This window comes from Neoarius graeffei, chromosome 17 (genome assembly GCF_027579695.1).
Source record: "Neoarius graeffei isolate fNeoGra1 chromosome 17, fNeoGra1.pri, whole genome shotgun sequence".
Classification (NCBI taxonomy): Eukaryota; Metazoa; Chordata; class Actinopteri; order Siluriformes; family Ariidae; genus Neoarius; species Neoarius graeffei.
Genome location: NC_083585.1, coordinates 35,636,198 through 35,655,633, shown reverse-complemented (window position 1 = coordinate 35,655,633; position 19,436 = coordinate 35,636,198). Strand labels below are relative to the sequence as shown.

The following is a 19,436-nucleotide window of genomic DNA, read 5'->3' as shown; positions in this document are numbered from 1 at the left end:
AGTTATTTACAAGTTCATTCCAAATTAGCTCCTGCTGTTACATTTTAACAGCTATAAACAGTCATTCTCCCACCAGCATGAAAGTTTATAAGAATTTGTAAAAAAAAAAAAAAAAAATGCAGAGTGACTCTCATGAAGCTGTTGATAGAAGATAGTAAAATGGCAGTAAAAGTAAGTAAAAAGGGTTAGAAAAAAATCCACATTTTGGTGAAGTAATATCATCTCACACTGGGAAAAAAAGAGAAAAATCCAACCTTTAATTGAAATAAATTTATTCAGAGAAAAATAAATCTGTCATCAAGAAATAATTATTTTCAACAAAAACGCGTGCCACACATGCCATAAAGATAGATAAATCAGTATGCTATTACACATAAATATGTGTAATGTTATTTCATGTGGAATTACAGCAATCAGTTAGTACAATGAATACAGCGATCTGTTTACTTACACTAGTTCCAGCAAAAGCTACAGCACTGGTTCAAAAACAGTGGATCTATTTGATAACTTGTGGATAACTTGCCTGGAAAAGAGGGGATGCTGCTTGTGGCTGAGAGGACAGACCTTGTCCCTCATGGAGAAGTTTAAGTATCATGACGTTCATGAGTGTTGGGGGGAAAAAAGAAAGTATTAAATTGCCAAACAGATCAGCGGGAGTGGTGTTACAGTCACTGTACTTGTCTGTGCATGGTTGTTCCCTTTTCCTTATGATTGCAGCAAATACTTTTTTTCATAAACTAGTAAATGTATACAATAATACTTGAGTATTTGCTCACTTTTCTTTCTAACATTTTCACCCACAGAATCCGTTACACTACATTAAAATACCGATGTAAAACATTTCGTATCACATTAACACCACTTTTATTAAAATTGAAATTATTTTCATGCTGACATGAGGCTAATTCGATTTGTTTTCAAGTTATTGATGTTTGGATTAAACCCATTCTTTTGTAACTATGCTATCAGCTATGTTTCTATCTATAATAATTTAACAATAACACACACAATACAACAATTACAAACTGATCACCTCTACCACTGCATGATGATGATCTAAGATTTTTGGATGAATCTACAATATGTCTACTCTGAAACTGTTGCAATAAAATTTTCAAATCTTCGCAGTAATATGTTTATTATTTCATTGTTTTTGTCCACCACAATATAAACGTTATAGAGGAACTTTGAACAAGGCTTTAAACATTCTGCCCACTTTACAGTCATGTCATATCATATATCCATGAAAAGCTTTAAATATCATGTGTCCTTTCCTTTGTACTTTCCTTTATAAACTTTAGAAACCACACAAAATAGTGTGGAACTACAGTGGTGCTTGAAAGTTTGTGAACCCTTTAGAATTTTCTGCATAAATATGATCCAAAACATCAGAAGATTTTAAGACAAGAAGACACAAGAGAACCCAATTAAACAAATGAGACAAAAAATATTATATTTGGGGGTGGCACGGTGGTATAGTGGTTAGCACCGTCGCCTCACAGCAAGAAGGTCCTGGGTTCGAGCCCAGTGGCCGACAAGGGCCTTTCTGTGTGGAGTTTGCATGTTCTCCCCATGTCTGTGTGGGTTTCCTCTGGGTGCTCTGGTTTCCCCCACAGTCCAAAGACATGCAGGTTAGGCTAATTGGTGGCTCTAAATTGACCATGGGTGTGAATGGTGTGTCTCTCTATGTGTCAGCCCTGCGATGACCTGGCGACTTGTCCAGGGTGTACCCTGCCTCTCGCCCATAGTCAGCTGAGATAGACTCCAGCTTACCTGCAACCCTGTACAGGATAAACAGCTTCAGATAATGGGTCATTTATTTATTAAGGAATATTATCCAATATTACATATCAGTGAGTGGCAAAAGTATGTGAACCTTTGCTTTCAGTATCTGTTGTGACCCCCTTGTGCAGCAATAACTGCAACAAAATGTGTCCTGTAACTGTTGATCAGTCCTGCACATCGGCTTGGAGGAATTGTTGCCCATTCTTCTGTATAGAACAGCTTCATTTCTGGGACAATGGTGGGTTTCCTCACATGAACTGCAACATTTCTACTGGATTAAGGCCAGGACTTGTTGCATGACCCACTTTCCCTTGAGATTCAGATAATGGACAGTCAAGTCAATGTATTTGTATAGCGCTTATAACAATAGACATGGTCACAAAGCAGCTTTACAGAAAAATAAATATTTTAAATATATGAACTAATACGGCGGCACGGTGGTGTAGTGGTTAGCGCTGTCGCCTCACAGCAAGAAGGTCCTGGGTTCGAGCCCCGGGGCCGGCGAGGGCCTTTCTGTGTGGAGTTTGCATGTTCTCCCCGTGTCCGCGTGGGTTTCCTCCGGGTGCTCCGGTTTCCCCCACAGTCCAAAGACATGCAGGTTAGGTTAACTGGTGACTCGAAATTGACCGTAGGTGTGAATGTGAGTGTGAATGGTTGTCTGTGTCTATGTGTCAGCCCTGTGATGACCTGGCAACTTGTCCAGGGTGTACCCCGCCTTTCGCCCGTAGTCAGCTGGGATAGGCTCCAGCTTGCCTGCGACCCTGTAGAAGGATAAAGCGGCTAGAGATAATGAGATGAGATATGAACTAATACATTTATACATCATAAATTTATCCCTAATGAGCAAGTCTGAGGTGACAATGGAAAGGAAAAACTCCCTGAGATGACATGAGATGAAGATGTGGCCCAGATGCAGCAAATTGTATACACATTTAATTAAATTAAGCATGATACACGATACAAATGTTTTGAAAATGTTAAATACAAAAATGTAGAAATATTAGCAATCCGTTGGTAAAGACTGATTGCAACATCTGTTTCCACCCTCGAAATTGCACGCCTTCTTAACTCTCACTCAGTGGATGATGCTGAAATGCTTATCCATGCCTTCATTATATCACTCATAGACGACTGCATTGTCCTAGTTTCTGGCCCCCCAGTTAGGACAGTTGCTTGTTTACAATACAATCAAAATTCAGCAGGCAGATTTCTCACTCATACTAAGTGTACAACTCACATCACCCCGATTCTATATAATCAACATTGGTTTCTTTTCACATTCTGAGTATAAACTGAATGCAAGATCCTTCATGGCTTTGCTCCCACAAGACCAGCTACATCTTTACACCACTTCTCATATGTTAAGGTCAACTGACTCTGGATTATTAGTTATTCCCAAATATAGGCATTCCTCCGTGCGTGGAGCTTTCAGTGTCGCGGCTCCAAAATTATGGAACTCACTTCTCAAAAAAACCTCAAGGAAATTTCCTCCATCTCAGAACTTATGAGTCACCTGAAAGCAGATACGCAGAACCTTTATTTTTAAATAAATATCTGAGGGGATAGTATCTCCATCCTTGACTCTTGTATGCTGCATAAATGGGAATAAAAAAATATATATTTTTGAGAGTTAAAATCGACCGCAAAGTTGGCATTCGAGCTGCCCCGCTGAGCCAGCCAGCCCTGAGTGCGTGACGTCACAGTGGTAACCGGTTTTAAGGCCGAGGCCTTTTACAGCTATAGACCAAAGTCATATAAATAAAAATTTATGGTGAAAGTAAGAAATACCGTTACCAACTTGCTCAACTAAGACTGATTTGACTTCATTGATTGTGGGTTGACTCTCATTAAAACAGGATGGGTGTTATAACTTGTGCAACATGCATGTGCATGCATGCATTTTCACTGATAAAACGTAAAAGGCGAATTAAATAATCAGATGAACTGAGACAATCACATTCTGAAGCAAATTAAATAATCTTATAATGGTAACTTAAACACAATACAAGTTACATGTATTAATCTAAATGCAGGTAAACGTGTTTTTGTTTTTTTTAATCTAAATATGAGTCGGAGCTCACCCGTCTGTGTTCTCGCTTCTTGAAGGCCAATCTTGTGGCAGATTGTTTTGAAGCAATCTGACTTTCAGTTGTTAATTCAGTTCTCTGTTCATTCACTTCTTCCATGTAAGGGTGAGATGGCAGCAATATCCAGTTTAGAAATAAGACGACTGGCTCCACTCATTCTCTATTTTGTCCATACAGAGTACTCCGCCATTACTGTTGGGCTCAGGCAATTACTAACACCCGGGATGGAACGGGACGTCACTGGTTTTAGCAACAACCGCGGGAAGGTCACTGCCCAAGCGATATGTCCCGTCCCGTTCCAACCCAGGTTTTACCAACAACCCTCGGCTCACTCTGGAAAAACTGGTGCAACTGAACTTTGCTTTTTGAAAAATAAATAAATAAATAAATAAATAAATACTTTCCTTTTCTTGTAGTTTTCTTTTCCTTTAACTGTTGATACTGCACTCTCTTTCAATATGGGCTTATAGCTAACGCTCCTCAACAGATCAGAGGTCTCATACGAGTCTTCAGTAAAATGTGCAGAGGAGAGACCACTTCATAGCTGCCCAATGTGCCCATGAACTTCTCGCAAAACGTGTCCAAATCTTGGCAGTTTGAACATTCTTGGGCCATGAATGCAACGTAAATCCACCTTCTGTCGTGTTGCTGCACTCGCCAGCAACACATCTACGTGGCATGGCGATAAATTAGCTCAAAATGGAGGATCGGAGTTGCAGTTAGCTCTGTGTTTTAGTCTAGCGGAAATGGCGATGAGACCGATAGACTTCCTGCTGTGACGTCACAGATGTCAAGGTCATTCACTCAGACTGCTACCTATATGAATCACTTTAATCGTAAAAATTACTATTAGATTTATTGTTAATGCTTAAAACTATTCTTGTGCCATTCTTGAGGTCTCAAGGCATTTATAAACGAAAGTGAGGCCATGGTTCTGTGCATCTGCTTTAAAGTGCATGTTCTGGACCAATTTCGTGTTTTTTTTATATAAAAGTATGTCCCTTTACACACTCATCCAGAAGGGTAAATTTGCACAAGGCCATCTGTCGACAGCAGAAAACAATAAAATAACAAAATGCGTCTGGAAAAATCCCAAGGGAGTCTGGAGCCAGATTCGTGACGTCACCTGCGGAAGCACCAGCAGGCTGCGCGAGCTTTGCACGGTTTCAGTGCACAGCCTGTGTAGACCAAGCGCTCCCATTTCTCTCTCATTGTCTGGTCTTTTGGAAAACGATGAGTACTAATCCCATCAAGATTGGTGTTGCTACACCCTCCTACGATACATCTGTTAACCATTTTAATAATTACGTGATAACGTTGAAGAAATTTGCAGAAAACCACCAGGTTGTTTTCTCATAAACAAACCAGCGCTGATGTAGGATTCAGAGGGAGGCGTCCCGCAGATCCAAATGCCAAGTTTTTTCAGAGGCGGACCAATTTGCCTCAAATGGCTTGATTTCAATTGAATTTTTCTGGTATTGCACAAGGTAAAAAAAAAATTGCAGAGAATGCAGAATGTTACAGATATTTGACCAAAGTTTAATATAAAATAGGAGAATTACATTGATCTTGGGGCGGTACGGTGGTGTAGTGGTTAGCGCTGTCGCCTCACAGCAAGAAGGTCCGGGTTCGAGCCCCGTGGCTGGTGAGGGCCTTTCTGTGCAGAGTTTGCATGTTCTCCCCGTGTCTGTGTGGGTTTCCTCCGGGTGCTCTGGTTTCCCCCACAGTCCAAAGGCATGCAGGTTAGGTTAACTGGTGACTCTAAATTGACCGTAGGTGTGAATGTGAGTGTAAATGGTTGTCTGTGTCTATGTGTCAGCCCTGTGATGACCTGGCGACTTGTGCAGGGTGTACCCCGCCTTTCGCCCGTAGTCAGCTGGGATAGGCTCCAGCTTGCCTGCGACCCTGTAGAACAGGATAAAGTGGCTAGAGATAATGAGATAAGATGCACTTTAACTCTTACCTTTTCTCTATATTTTAAATCTGTCTAGTTGGGTTGGTATCTAGTGTCTGTTTTGAGTTTATTTTGTTTGCTTGTTTTTTAGTTGCTACCCTATCATTAAGTTTGAGAAAAGTGCTAAATATATTAAACTATTTATTGCTGTTATTTTTATTTATGAGGCCGGCACGGTGGTGTAGTGGTTAGCGCTGTCGCCTCACAGCAAGAAGGTCCGGGTTCGAGCCCCGGGGCCGGCGAGAGCCTTTCTGTGCGGAGTTTGCATGTTCTCCCCGTGTCCACGTGGGTTTCCTCCGGGTGCTCCGGTTTCCCCCACAGTCCAAAGACATGCAGGTTAGGTTAACTGGTGACTCTAAATTGACCGTAGGTGTGAATGTGAGTGTGAATGGTTGTCTGTGTCTATGTGTCAGCCCTGTGATGACCTGGCGACTTGTCCAGGGTGTACCCCGCCTTTCGCCCGTAGTCAGCTGGGATAGGCTCCAGCTTGCCTGCGACCCTGTAGAACAGGATAAAGCGGCTACAGATAATGAGATGAGATGAGAGTTTTATTTATTTATAATTCATTTGTGGTGTCTTAAAAACTGACCTCCGACTCCTAGTGGTGCTTTATGGACCCCTGGGACCTACTGAGAACCAGACATTAAACTGTAAATATACATTTTGTTTCCAGACAGAAAACAAACAAAAAAAAAGTGAAAAGTTTCTGTATTCTGTAATAAACATAACTCGAGCTTTAACAGTCGAACAGAAGACCGCAATATTTAAAAGAAGAAAAAAAAGTGGAAGTGTGATTCGTTTACAGTCCCCTGATGCAAAAATGGGCGGGGTTTGTTTTCAAACCAAGCAAGTGAGAAAGCAGCTGAAAATGGCGGCGGCGGGGTGCGCCGGGTCTGTCAGCGGACTGGGACAGCAGGCTAAAGCGAGGCCTGGAGCCGGTTCTCATCACCGTCATGTGCGCGGTCTTACTCTGGAGGAAGCTCGGTGTCCGGTTTGCCTGGAGATTCTGCTCGAGCCCGTGACTATGCCGTGTAGACACTCGGTTTGCCTCCACTGCTTTAAGCGGACGGTGGAGTGCAGCGGGTTGTGCTGCCCGTCGTGCCGGTTGCGTGTGTCCAGCTGGGCCCGAAATAAACAGTCCCGGGAGAAAAGCCTCGTCAACACGGAGCTCTGGGACAGGGTCCGCCAAAGTTACCCGGAAAGATGCGGCCGGAGATTAGAGCAGAGGGACCGAGTCATGGCTTCAGAAGGTGATGTAAACAAGCTGTTTTAAAGTTCAGTTTATGCGAAACACACAGGGATGTTTAAAGTTAGCTAGCTGTTCGTGGGGAAAAAAAGAAGTTACCCAACAAAACTGTACAGTTTTAAGTAACTTAACCGCAGGTACGAAAAGATACGGGATGATTTAATTTAAGCCTGAGAGTCGATTCTTAAAAGAATCGGGTCAAAAGAATCGACTCTTCGACTCCAGCCAGAATGGAAAGTCAATTCTGAAGCTTTCGGTTTCAGTCGTTGATTTCTAAAATGGTATTTGTTTATTATGAATGAATGGGAGGGGGGAATTCTCGTTAATAAACACCCTACGTCACTCGTACTATTAATAATACATTATTATTATTGTTGATTATTATGTATTATTACTTTTTTTTAAATCTTGTAATAGATCACTTCTGTTTCAGTGTACTTATTTGTGAAGTCAAGAAAATGTACTCTTGGAATCGACTGTATTGATTTTTTTTTTTTTTCAATTGGAGTTGACTCCAAAACTCAGAACACTCACAGTATTATCACTGGTGCGAAATTAGCACTGACAGCCCGTACGATTGGGTTCGAGTGCTCGTTGTAAATATTCTCACCACATTTTAGTTCAGACTCAGTTACAGTGCACTGCGCTGGGTGTCCTGTGTGTGTGGGCGGCGCTGGGTGTCCTGTGTGTGTGGGCGGCGCTGGGTGTCCTGTGTGTGTGGGCGGCGCTGGGTGTCCTGTGTGTGTGGGCGGCGCTGGGTGTCCTGTGTGTGTGGGCGGCGCTGGGTGTCCTGTGTGTGTGGGCGGCGCTGGGTGTCCTGTGTGTGTGGGCGGCGCTGGGTGTCCTGTGTGTGTGGGCGGCGCTGGGTGTCCTGTGTGTGTGGGCGGCGCTGGGTGTCCTGTGTGTGTGGGCGGCGCTGGGTGTCCTGTGTGTGTGGGCGGCGCTGGGTGTCCTGTGTGTGTGGGCGGCGCTGGGTGTCCTGTGTGTGTGGGCGGCGCTGGGTGTCCAGTGTGTGTGGGCGGCGCTGGGTGTCCAGTGTGTGTGGGCGGCGCTGGGTGTCCAGTGTGTGTGGGCGGCGCTGGGTGTCCAGTGTGTGTGGGCGGCGCTGGGTGTCCTGTGTGTGTGGGCGGCGCTGGGTGTCCTGTGTGTGTGGGCGGCGCTGGGTGTCCTGTGTGTGTGGGCGGCGCTGGGTGTCCTGTGTGTGTGGGCGGCGCTGGGTGTCCTGTGTGTGTGGGCGGCGCTGGGTGTCCTGTGTGTGTGGGCGGCGCTGGGTGTCCTGTGTGTGTGGGCGGCGCTGGGTGTCCTGTGTGTGTGGGCGGCGCTGGGTGTCCTGTGTGTGTGGGCGGCGCTGGGTGTCCTGTGTGTGTGGGCGGCGCTGGGTGTCCTGTGTGCCGTATTCTGCTGCTTTTAAGCAGCTCGTCGGTTTTCCTACTCGGTAGTGTGCGCGTGCTCCACACAACCATTAAACACAACAACCCAAGAATTTGTCACTTCAGCAGAAACCCAAGCAGAGTAACAACAGTATTTCACTGCTGAAACCAGACTGATTCACCTTTTCCTCATGAGATACTTTTGATTTTCCACTTTACAAATCATTTAAAAGTTCAAAATATTCCAAATCATACTGGAAGAGTAAATACTTAAAACTGATGCTTTTGTTTGTTTGTTTGTTTGTTTGTTTTTTCCAAGGCATTACATTACATTTCTTAAATGTGTATTCAGCTATGCAGACAGCTGTAGGGAAACTCAGTTCTCTGTGATTTTGTAAACTGGATTAAAAAAAAAAAAAGTGAATGCATTTTCTACTTGCCTGTGAATCTAGAAAGCTTTCCCTCTTGCATAATATTCAGACTGGTCAGCATGCTTGCATGTGTTTTGGGGGCGTGGCTTTGGAGAAAATTTAGGGGAGGAACGGTATGTACTAGTGCATCTCAAACAATTAATATTGTGAAAAAGTTCATTTTTCCATCAGTTGTTTAAAAAAAAGTGAATGTTTTAATGCATTCTAGACTTTTTACACGTAAACAAATGTTTCAAGCATTTTTCTATTTTAATTTTAATAATAATGGTCTACAGTACAATCTCATAATGAGAATATTTTATTTTAAGTTTGAGTAGAACAGTATAAATACCATGTTTTCTCTCAGTCTAGTTTAGTACACACAACCACAATCATGGGGAAGACTAGAAAAGGTGCACAAGCAGCAAGGATGACCGCAGCCTTGAGAGGGTTGTCAAGAAAAGCTGAATCAGGAACTTAGGAGAGCCTCACAAAGAGCGGATTGAAGTTGGTGTCAGTGCATCAAGAGCCACTGCATGCAGACGTCTTCAGGAAAAGGGCTACAACTGTCGTATTCCTAATATCAAGCCACTCCTGAACCAGAGACAACATCAGAAGCATCTTACCTGGGCTAAGGAGAGAAAGAACTGAACTGTTACTCAGTGGTCCAAAGTCCTCTTTTCAGATGAAAGTAAACTTTGCATTTCATTTGGAAATCAAGATCCTAGAGTCTGGAGGAAGAGTGGAGAGGCAGAGAATCCAAGGTATGAAGTCCAGTGTGACGTTTCCACAGTCTGTGATGATTTGGGGTGCCATGTCATCTGCTGGTGTTGGTCCACTGTGTTTTATCAAGTCCAAAGTCAATGCAGCCGTCTACCAGGAGATTTTAGAGCACGTCATGTTTCCATCTGTTGACAAGCTTTATGGAGATGCTGATTTTCCTTTTCCAGCAGGACTTAGCACCTGCCCACAGTGCCAAAACTACTACCAAATGGTTTGCTGACCATTATATTACTGTGCTTGACTGGCCAGCCAACTCACCTGACCTGAATCTCATAGAGAATCTATGGGGTATTGTCAAGACAAAGATGAGAAACACCCAACCCAAAACTACAGACAAGCTGAAGGCCGCTATCAAAGCAACCTGGGCTTCAATAACACCTCAGCAGTGCCACAAGCTGATTGTCTCCATGCCACACTGCACTAATGCAGTAATCTGTGGTAAAGGAGCCCCAACCAAGTATTGAGTGTATAAATGAACATACTTCAGAAGTTGGACATTTCTGTATCATAAATCCTTTTTGATTGATCTTAGGAAATATTCTAATAATCAGAAATCCAGTATCTCAAATTTTCGTGAGCTAAAATAATCAAAATAAAACCAAAAGAGTCTTAAAATATTTCACTTTACATATAATGAATATTGAATATATGAAAGCTTACCTTTTTTTAATTAAATTACAAAAAATAACTTTTTCACCATATTCTAATTAAGATGCATGTTTATATAATTTTATACCATGATTTTTTGCTCTCGTAGAAATAAGAGAGTAAAAAAAAAATCATGGTATAAAATAAACATTCTTGTTAGAACTACTTTTTTGTCAATTAAAAATATGTGGCAAATTACTGACAACCCAAAGGATTTTTAAATTTTTTTTTTTTTATTGCGCTCCTTTGGAAAAAAGATTCCCAAGGAACTCTTGCCTTTAACCGTAACTTGTTTCCCTGGCTTATAAATATGATGTTGCACACATTTATAATCCCTTTGTTATCCATTACGTTACGGGAACAAAACATTTGACACGAGATGGTTGTTGCCAAAAAATAATTTTCCTTAATGTTTTTTTGCATAGGTGATTAGTTTGCTGTGATTGATTTGGTATGAAGATCTTTGTTACAGGATTGTTCCAATGTTTTTTCTTTTTTTGTCATTTCTTCCACAGATGTTTTCTGTTCACCTATACAGATCTGTACGCCTGGAGAAATGCGACAGGAGTATGATAAACAAAAGAATAAGGTTAGTTGACATAGTCAAAAGAATTATGGTTGTGTAACTGAAGGATCTCCTTATTTAAAGGTGCCATAGAATGGAATTGTCACACATTTTCCAATCAATGAAATTAAAAAAAAATTAATCACGATAATTATCAGGCTGCCCTCTCCAGGTTGGTGGAGAAGTTCTGCCTCAAGTGGAAGAGTTTAAGTATCTTGGGATCTTGTTCACGAGTGAGGAAAGGATAGAGCGTGAGATCGACAGGCGGATCGGTGCGGCCTCCGCAGTGATGCGGTTGCTTTACCGGTCCATCGTGGTGAAGAAGGAGCTGAGCCAAAAGGCGAAGCTCTCGATTTACCGGTCGATCTACGTTCCGACTCTCACCTATGGTCATGAGCTTTGGGCAATGACCGAAAGAACAAGATCGCGGATACAAGTGGCCAAAATGAGTTTCCTTCGCAGGGTGGCTGGGCGCTCCCTTAGGGTGAGAAGCACAGTCACTCGGGAGGAGCTTGGAGTAGAGCCGCTGCTCCTCCACATCGAGAGAAATCAGCTGAGGTGGCTTGGGCATCTCTTTAGGATGCCTCCTGGACGCCTCCCTGGGGAGGTGTTCCAGGCATGTCCCCCCGGGAGGAGGCCCCAAGGAAGACCCAGGACACGCTGGAGGGACTGTGTCTCTCGGCTGGCCTGGGAACGCCTTGGTGTTCTTCCCGAGGAGCTGGCCGAGGTGACTGGGGAAAGGGAAGTTTGGGCTTCCATGCTCAGACTGCTGCCTCCGCGACCCAGCCCCGGATAAGCAGCAGAAGAAGACTAGATGAATTATCAGGCTGCATAATCTTAGTATTTCCTAGCTGTAATTGCGTTGTTTAAACAGCAAAGGGCACAATAACGTACAAGGGAATGGCAACTATACCATAGACGGAAGTAACACAGCTCTAATGCCGTGGGGGGAAAAAAACGATCCAAAACCAATCTAAAATGGGAAAGATCTGGCTATTGTAGTTAGCTGTTATTAATACAGTAGGATGTTATATTTTACAGAAAGCTAAAGAGAAGCAAATGGGGTTGTACAAATGTTCATAAATGTGTCTTTCCTTAAGAAACATTTGTTATTAACTTTTTTCAGTTTTAATAAAGGGAATATTTTAGTTAATAGGCTATTATATTTTATGCCAACTTTTACAAATGTGGGTAAATATTGTTATCTAAAATTTATTTATTTTTTTAAGAAGAAACCTTTATTTGTCACATGCACACTTCAAGCACAGTGAAATTCATCCTCTGCATTTAACCCATCTGAAGCAGTGAACGCGCGCGCGCACACCCAGAGCAGTGGGCAGCCACACTAGAGCGCCCGGGGAGCAGTCAGGGGTTAAGTACCTTGCTCAAGGGCACTTCAGCCCAAGGCTGCCCCATGTTAACCTAACTGCATGTCTTTGCGACTGTGGGGGAAACTGGACCACCTGGAGGAAACCCACGCAGACATGGGGAGAACATGCAAACTCCACACAGTAAGGCCCTCGCTGGCCGCTGGGTTTGAACCAGCAAACCTTCTTGCTGTGAGGCGACCGTGCTAACCACTACACCACTGTGCTGCCAGTGGAATATTAACGTATTCCTTTTGTTTGTTTTAAACAAAAGGAATATGTTGTTAAAGATTAGGAAAATGTTGCATGGCTTTTTTTTGTTTGTTTGTTTGTTTGTTTTGTTTTTGTTTTTTATATATATACCAATATCATGAAGTGAATTGAACTGGATGAATGATTGTGTGCCCAGTATTTACCTTGGCATGGTTGAAAAAGAAACTTTCAGTACATGGAACTGATATGCTGTAAACCTCAAACACTGTTGTCTCCGCTTTCAAATGCAGTTCAGGCATGTTCAGAAAGAGGGTGTTAAACCAGGCCAGTTTCAAAATCTTGTAGTGTTTCATTATTGTCCAGACTCACCAATATTCATGGCCCAAAACTTGCATATGAGCAATTCCAGCGTTATGGACGTGACACTTGAACTCAAAATGGCAACAAATGACCCAGTGCATGTTTTATCGTCTCCCAGTATTTAAACAGGTGTTGCATATTTTAAGGCTGTACCATACTGGAGAAGTGATAGAACAAGAACAATTCCCATAGTACATCTAGGGCATGCCAGAAAATGCCAATAAAAGATGCGTTATGGATGTGACAGAAAAAGTATCACTTTTCTTGGGTGACTGTACATTTTTATCAAACTCTGTGAAATTGTAAACCTAATGTCGAAATGGAGATATCCATTTGATAGAGGGGTCCAAGGTGAAATATTAAAAAATCTTTGTTTAAAGTATTTTGTATTTCATGCAGAGTTTTGGAAGGAAAAGTCAGCGTTATGGATGCGACGAAACTCCGTTATGGATGTGACGCGTCTGAAATGGACATGGCATATGTTTAGAAAATCAGCAATTTAACCACCATAACCCTTTGAAAAACTCTCTAAATATCAGCTAAAACTATCAAAGTTCTTAAATAATATTTAGGATGGCTATTGTTTTGCTGTTTTGTGGATTTTAGCATACATTTCTGTGGCTTGTGGCAATAATACAGAATTGTACATGATCAAAGTTGATTTTAGCTTGGGTTTTACATTATAAGAAAGAGACTGACAGTGACATATTAGGTTGGTTACAAATTGGTTCAACTTATTCACATCCTGTAAAATACAGGCCTAGGTGATATCTCTGGGAGTGGTTTTGATGCATTACATGCTGCTTTATTTTTGCATGGTGAGGTTGACATTTACATGGAATTGCCCATATACCAGCCCTCATTTTAGCGCAGGCAATATTACTTACGCTTCTGGCACCAGTGGCTGCCTAGCCAGGAGCTTCATCCACTTTCCTTTAGGATCAATAAAGTATCTACCTACCTACCTCCTTACCAACCAACCAACCATGGACCTGCACAGCTGAAATGGCAACAGTTCTGCAGGTATTGTGAAAAAGGAAAAAAATGACAAAAGGGCTCACAAACTTTCAAGCACCACTGTAGCTAGCCATGCTGTGTGAAATTAATTTATTTATTTTAATCCACTTTTTGACAATTAAAGCCAGATCATCTTAAATTTAAAGTTCCATAGTTAGCTAACAAGTTTAATTTACTTTGTTGTCAAGATCAAAAGCAAATACCTAGTTTGGGTAACTTTAATTACTAGGATGCTCCAAGTAATTATCCTAGTTAACTTGACAGTATGACAAACTAGCTTATGTACAAGGAGGATCATTTTATCCTGCCTGTATGCCATTCAAAGAAATAGCCTGTGTTGTCATATACTGTAATGTTGAGGCTGGGCATTGCTTCTTAGCGGCACTTCTGGGTAGCGTTTCCGGACTGTGTTTCCCAGAGTGCGCCGCGGCCACACCCGCTGCAAACCAGCCAATCGTAGCAGAGCTCAACAGCATATTAATGAGCCCACCACAAAAGGGAATATAGCTTGTTTCATTCTAGGGCCAAGTCACAGGATTGTAAATACGTGTGTAAAAGCACACATCAGAGAACAATTTAAAATTCTGGATAAATGCATTCTCTGGCACCTTTAAATTGATACCTGAACATCTTGTGATATTTGTTGTGTTATAGATTACATAATGTGAGTATGATAATCTACTTTAGACACACAGCAATGATTTGAACATTGTGTTTCCAGATGATGATGGATGAAGAAACTGAAGACAGAATGAAAAAATTACCCTGCCGTAAGAAAGGGGAATGCGGACTGCAACATTCTCAGGATACTGTATGTTTGTTTTTGTGTTTGTTTTGTATGTTTTAATAAATGGTTCAGCAAGGAGTGTTGGTGCCTCAGAGCTTGAACTTTAGTTACTGTCTGTGCACAGATTCTTATTTTCCGTGTCCATTAGGTGGATTGGCTACTCTAAATTTTCCCAGGGTTGTGTGTCTCTTTAGCCCTTTTTACACAGCCTGTTCAAGGCAGGAGCCTTGTGCCTTTATTCCGCCTTGTGTTCTGTGTAAAACATCCACATGCAAAACATAGACCCTCTGTTGCAAGGTTTCTCTGGTTACCAGTAATTTACCATTCCTGGTAAAGTTGACATTTGAAACTATATAGTGTCATCATTGCACAAATTTCGATAGTTAACATTACTGTATTTTGCTGCTTTTTTTCCCCTTATACTGTGAAATGTACCTTTTAAGAGTTTGCTTTTTTGCCCACCCTTTAAGACTAAGCCGGCAGCTCGTGGGTGCGATGCAAGTCTAACACCAACAGAGGAAGAGCTCTGTCTCTGATCGGTTAGCATGCCACACAGCTTCCTGTTATCTAGCTACGTTTGGGAAGACGCTATGGATTTGGCAACTGCTGAACGAACTAGTGACCTGGGTAAATCTGCCTCAAATCACCAGCTTTCAGGAAATGTTCCTACCTGACCATTTCAGATTTGCTTCATACTTTCAAAGATTGTCATTAGTCCCAATAAACAGTGTGCAAAATTTCAGCCTTACATCTTTGTTAGTTTTTGAGATTTTATTTGGTTCCGTATAAACAACCAAAGCCGGAATAATGAGGCATCTTTATGGCAATATTGCAGAATATCTGTGTAAAAAGGGCTTGTGTTTTGTGTGTCTGTGCCCCCCCCCCCCCAAGATTTGTATCCTATCCAAGTTATATGTCTGTCTTACTTCCAATGTTCCCTTTATAGGCTTCTGATCTGTCAAGGCCCAGACCAGGATAAAGCAGTCGCTAGAGATAAATGAATGAAACAATCTTAGATACTGGACAAAACAGAATTAGTAGAAACCAATACTTTTAGTATTCAGTATTTTAGGGTTTTGTTTTTTTTTTTAGACTCAGCAAAACACAGCAGTAAAAATTTTCAGTTGATTTGATCAGTCAAGTACTAGTTAAAACACAAATGTTCATACATAGTTGTATTTTTCAGTCTTTAGGAGTGCTGTCAGACTCTGAGAATGAAGAACCTAGGAGAATGAGAACCAGGCATGCATCAGCATTTGTGCGCAGATCAAGGTTTTCTCCAGCCTTATGTAGAAGGTAACAACACAATTCCTAACAAAAGTTTTGCTTTATACTGCAATTTATTGTATAGGGTTTGTAAATTATTTTTCATGTCCATCATTTTGTTGTTTTCATGCAGTCTGTACAACATCAATGTACAACGGAGCCAAAGCTGTACTGACTCTGAGGAAGGACGAAGAAAAGTCAGAGCTCAATCGCACCTTTCTTTCCCAGAAAAAGTATGACAACACCTGTAAAATGATTTCAGTTCAGACGGTCATGCTAAATATACTGTATATCAGAGTTTATGATGTGCATGGGTTGAATTGTGTTCCATCACCATCTGTTGTTAAATCATTTGTTCAGTTTTTCTGTTAGAATAATAATTTTTTGTATGTCCCATTCCTGTAGGCTAGTATCTGTCATAGTTTCAATGCTGGAATACTCCTATCCTCTGAGAACAGTCGTTCCTTCTCAGCACCAGTTCTTCCCCTTGACAAGAAGCAACACTGGCGTTCCATCTTGGCCTCTCCTCCTTCCTCTTTAGTGCCTCACACTAAACGCGAGCGATCCGTCAGCCCAGAGAGCAATGATAGCATCTCGGAAGAGCTGAACCACTTTAAGCCCATAGTTTGCTCACCATGTACGCCACCAAAGAGACTCCCAGATGGCCGGTTAATGGAACCCACCATAGTAAAGTCCACGCCCAGGAACCTGACCCACAGCCTGCAGAAAAGCACCAGCTATGAAGCCAGTCCTAGCATCCTACAGAAGTGGAAGCAGGTTGAACTAGATCGGCAGCGTGTCAAGTTCTTGTCCAAAGAGACCATCACCAGTCCAGTGGCACATGATTACAGCATCACTCAGAGCTCTGAAGAAGACCAAGAGAACAAATCCTGTAACTGTGGTCCCATGGAGAAAGGCTTGCAGGGTCAACATTGCACTTGTACTGCAAACTTAAACTTGTCTAGAAAGCAGAGGGAAAAGTCTTTGCTTTATAATAAGCGGCAGTTGATTTTTGATCAGTGTAATAGAGATGATGGGTCACATTCTAAAAATGCACAGCCTACGTTGATGGTACTTGGTAATTCTGATGCTCACAAGCAATGTGGTGCTTGTGAACCACATTGTTCACCTTCAGGACAAGTTGAAAACTTGAAATCACCCACGGTGGACAAACATACGGGAGTAAGTCATAATCAGGGTGTGGAGGACCTTCAGGACTTAAGGAATGAGCCCACTGTCAGAAGTTGTGTACTTAACAGACCTACCTCAAGAAGGGGCAAAAAGAGGAGCCAGAAGACCAAACATTTAGAAGAGACTAAGAGGATAAAAATATCCAAGATTGAAAGCCATGATAACTGTGACCCACAGTGTAGACAAAATGATCTGTACCTTGAACGGATCCATCAAGAACAAATGGACCGAGAACTGGCAGTAAAGCTACAAAGACAGTTTGACCAAGAAGACCAGAAAGTAGAAAGGCATAGGATGAGTTCTGATAAGTATCCTCTACGGTCCTGGATTTGTGTAGATAGTAGAGCAGCTCATAATCCACGCAGGTCAGGAAGGATTTCTAGGAAGATAAAACACTTTTAATTGAAATAAAGGCTTAAATCAAGTTATTGACAGGGGACAAAAGCAAACCAGTCTGACCTCATCTGTGCGACACAATGCTGATGGCTTTTGGAATGGTCTTAGTGACTGGGACAACTATGTTTATGCTTGGGTTGTGGGTTTTTTTTTTTCCATACTATATATCTCAGAGAATTGTACCAAATAACAGCTCTTTTCTTCGATGAAAAGCTTGCAGAATTGTTTGCCCTTACTGTTTTTGTCTTTAATTTGGCACAGCCTAATCAACAACCAGAAAATTCCTATAGGACTGTTCTTTTTGGGGCATTAAACATAAATACTAAATATAATGATGAAGTGCATTATTGTTATAAATATATTAGTTCATGTTTAAAAAGGAAATGCTGAGTGTTAGTTATAATTCCTTACTTTAATGGGCAATTAGCCTCATTTTTAAGTGCTCAGATTGAAGAGTCAAAAGCCTGAGTTTTTGCCCAAGAGTGTCCTACAGTGCCTGTCTCAAATTAGATTGATTATGGATAGCACTAGAAAAGCTTTACGTTATCCAACTTGCTACATTTATTCTTAACAGAGGTTCTTGTCTTATCTTGCTTGGAAATATTCTTTTCTGTTTTATTTTTAAATTAATTTATATTCAGAGTTTCCCCCTATGTCCATGAGGTTTTTCATGTCTTCTTCTTCCACTGTTAGAATCTGACATGATATATTTTTATGGTGTCGAAAGTTTTTGGCCAGCTTGACCTTAAATATATATATTGCACTATATGCTTGAATAAGCATACACATATTGTATTTAATCACTGTAGACTTGGTCATCTTAAAAAAAACAAAAAAAATCGCTGTGAGGTTTTATTCATATGCCAAATTTTTATTTACATTTCTCCATTATGTTTATTTTCTGATACACGTTCTGCATTTTCTGGTCAGTACTGTATTGGCTCTAAATAATTTTATTAAAGCTTGTTTTGACTGTATATTAATGTGGATGTATGCACAAAGAGTAATGGATTAGCTTTCTGATCTCTTTGACTTTTAAAAGTATTGGAAGCATTAGACATGCATATTTGACCTGCGTTTGGAGAATTGTTTGTTTGTTTTGGAAAAAATGTGTGAATGATGGGACCAAATGCAAGTATTCTTATTTTTTTTAACAATATTCCAATCATTTGACCTTTTTAAATCACAAGATCATGTGCTTATTAGTTCAGCTTAACTCTATTAGTCTGCATTATAATGTTGTTAATTAGCAGTACGATTTAATTAGTTTGTTAAATTTTATAATGCTTATTTTCACAAATTGACATTTCATTGTTTCCACAAGGAAGGGAACAATGTTATTAAAATAAATCATGCATATTGGAGCAAATTAATTATAAATATGTAATAAAACACTTTTCTTGCTTGTCTATGTGGGTTTCCTCCAGGTTATTGAAGATGAGTGAATATTTGTTTAAAATGTTTTATATTTTAGTTCAAAACTGTATTATTTTAATGACTGGTGGCTATGGGGATATTGGCCACAAGGACAGTTCAATGTGGGATGTTAGCTGGCTATAGTAGCTTATCTGTTCAGGATAATATGAAATCTGGTTAAGAGAAGTCCAACTGTGACAGTGAGATGAAAATAGAATACTGAAAATTGTAATAGTATATAAATGTTTTGTATAAAATAATTTAATAGGAACACCTGTACACCTGCTCATTCATGTAATTACCTAATCAGAACGTCAAGAGCCTCAGTTAATGTTTCCATCAAATATCAGAATGGAGACTTTGTAGCATGGCTGTTGGTGCCATAAGGGCTGGTTTGAGTATTTCAGAAACTGCTTATTTCCTATGATTTTCACATAAGCAGTCTCTAAAGTTTATACAAATTGGTCCAGGGGGAAATAACACCTAGTGAGGGACAGTTCAATCAACATGTCTTGTTGATGAGCAAGATCAGATGAAAATGACCAGGCTGGTTTGAGCTGACTGGAAGGGTACAG

At 41.1% G+C, this 19,436-nt stretch overlaps 1 protein-coding gene across 1 annotated transcript; it reads left to right on the top strand.

Moving 5' to 3' along the window:
• Positions 1 to 6,638: 6,638 nt before the first annotated feature.
• On the top strand, positions 6,639 to 18,672 carry rnf169 (ring finger protein 169). The gene is given in 7 exon segments (XM_060944100.1): positions 6,639 to 6,677; positions 6,680 to 7,076; positions 10,799 to 10,872; positions 14,527 to 14,616; positions 15,779 to 15,888; positions 15,992 to 16,091; positions 16,264 to 18,672. Coding segments are annotated over 7 exon segments (1,998 nt in total). The 3' UTR covers positions 17,452 to 18,672.
• Positions 18,673 to 19,436: the final 764 nt, after the last annotated feature.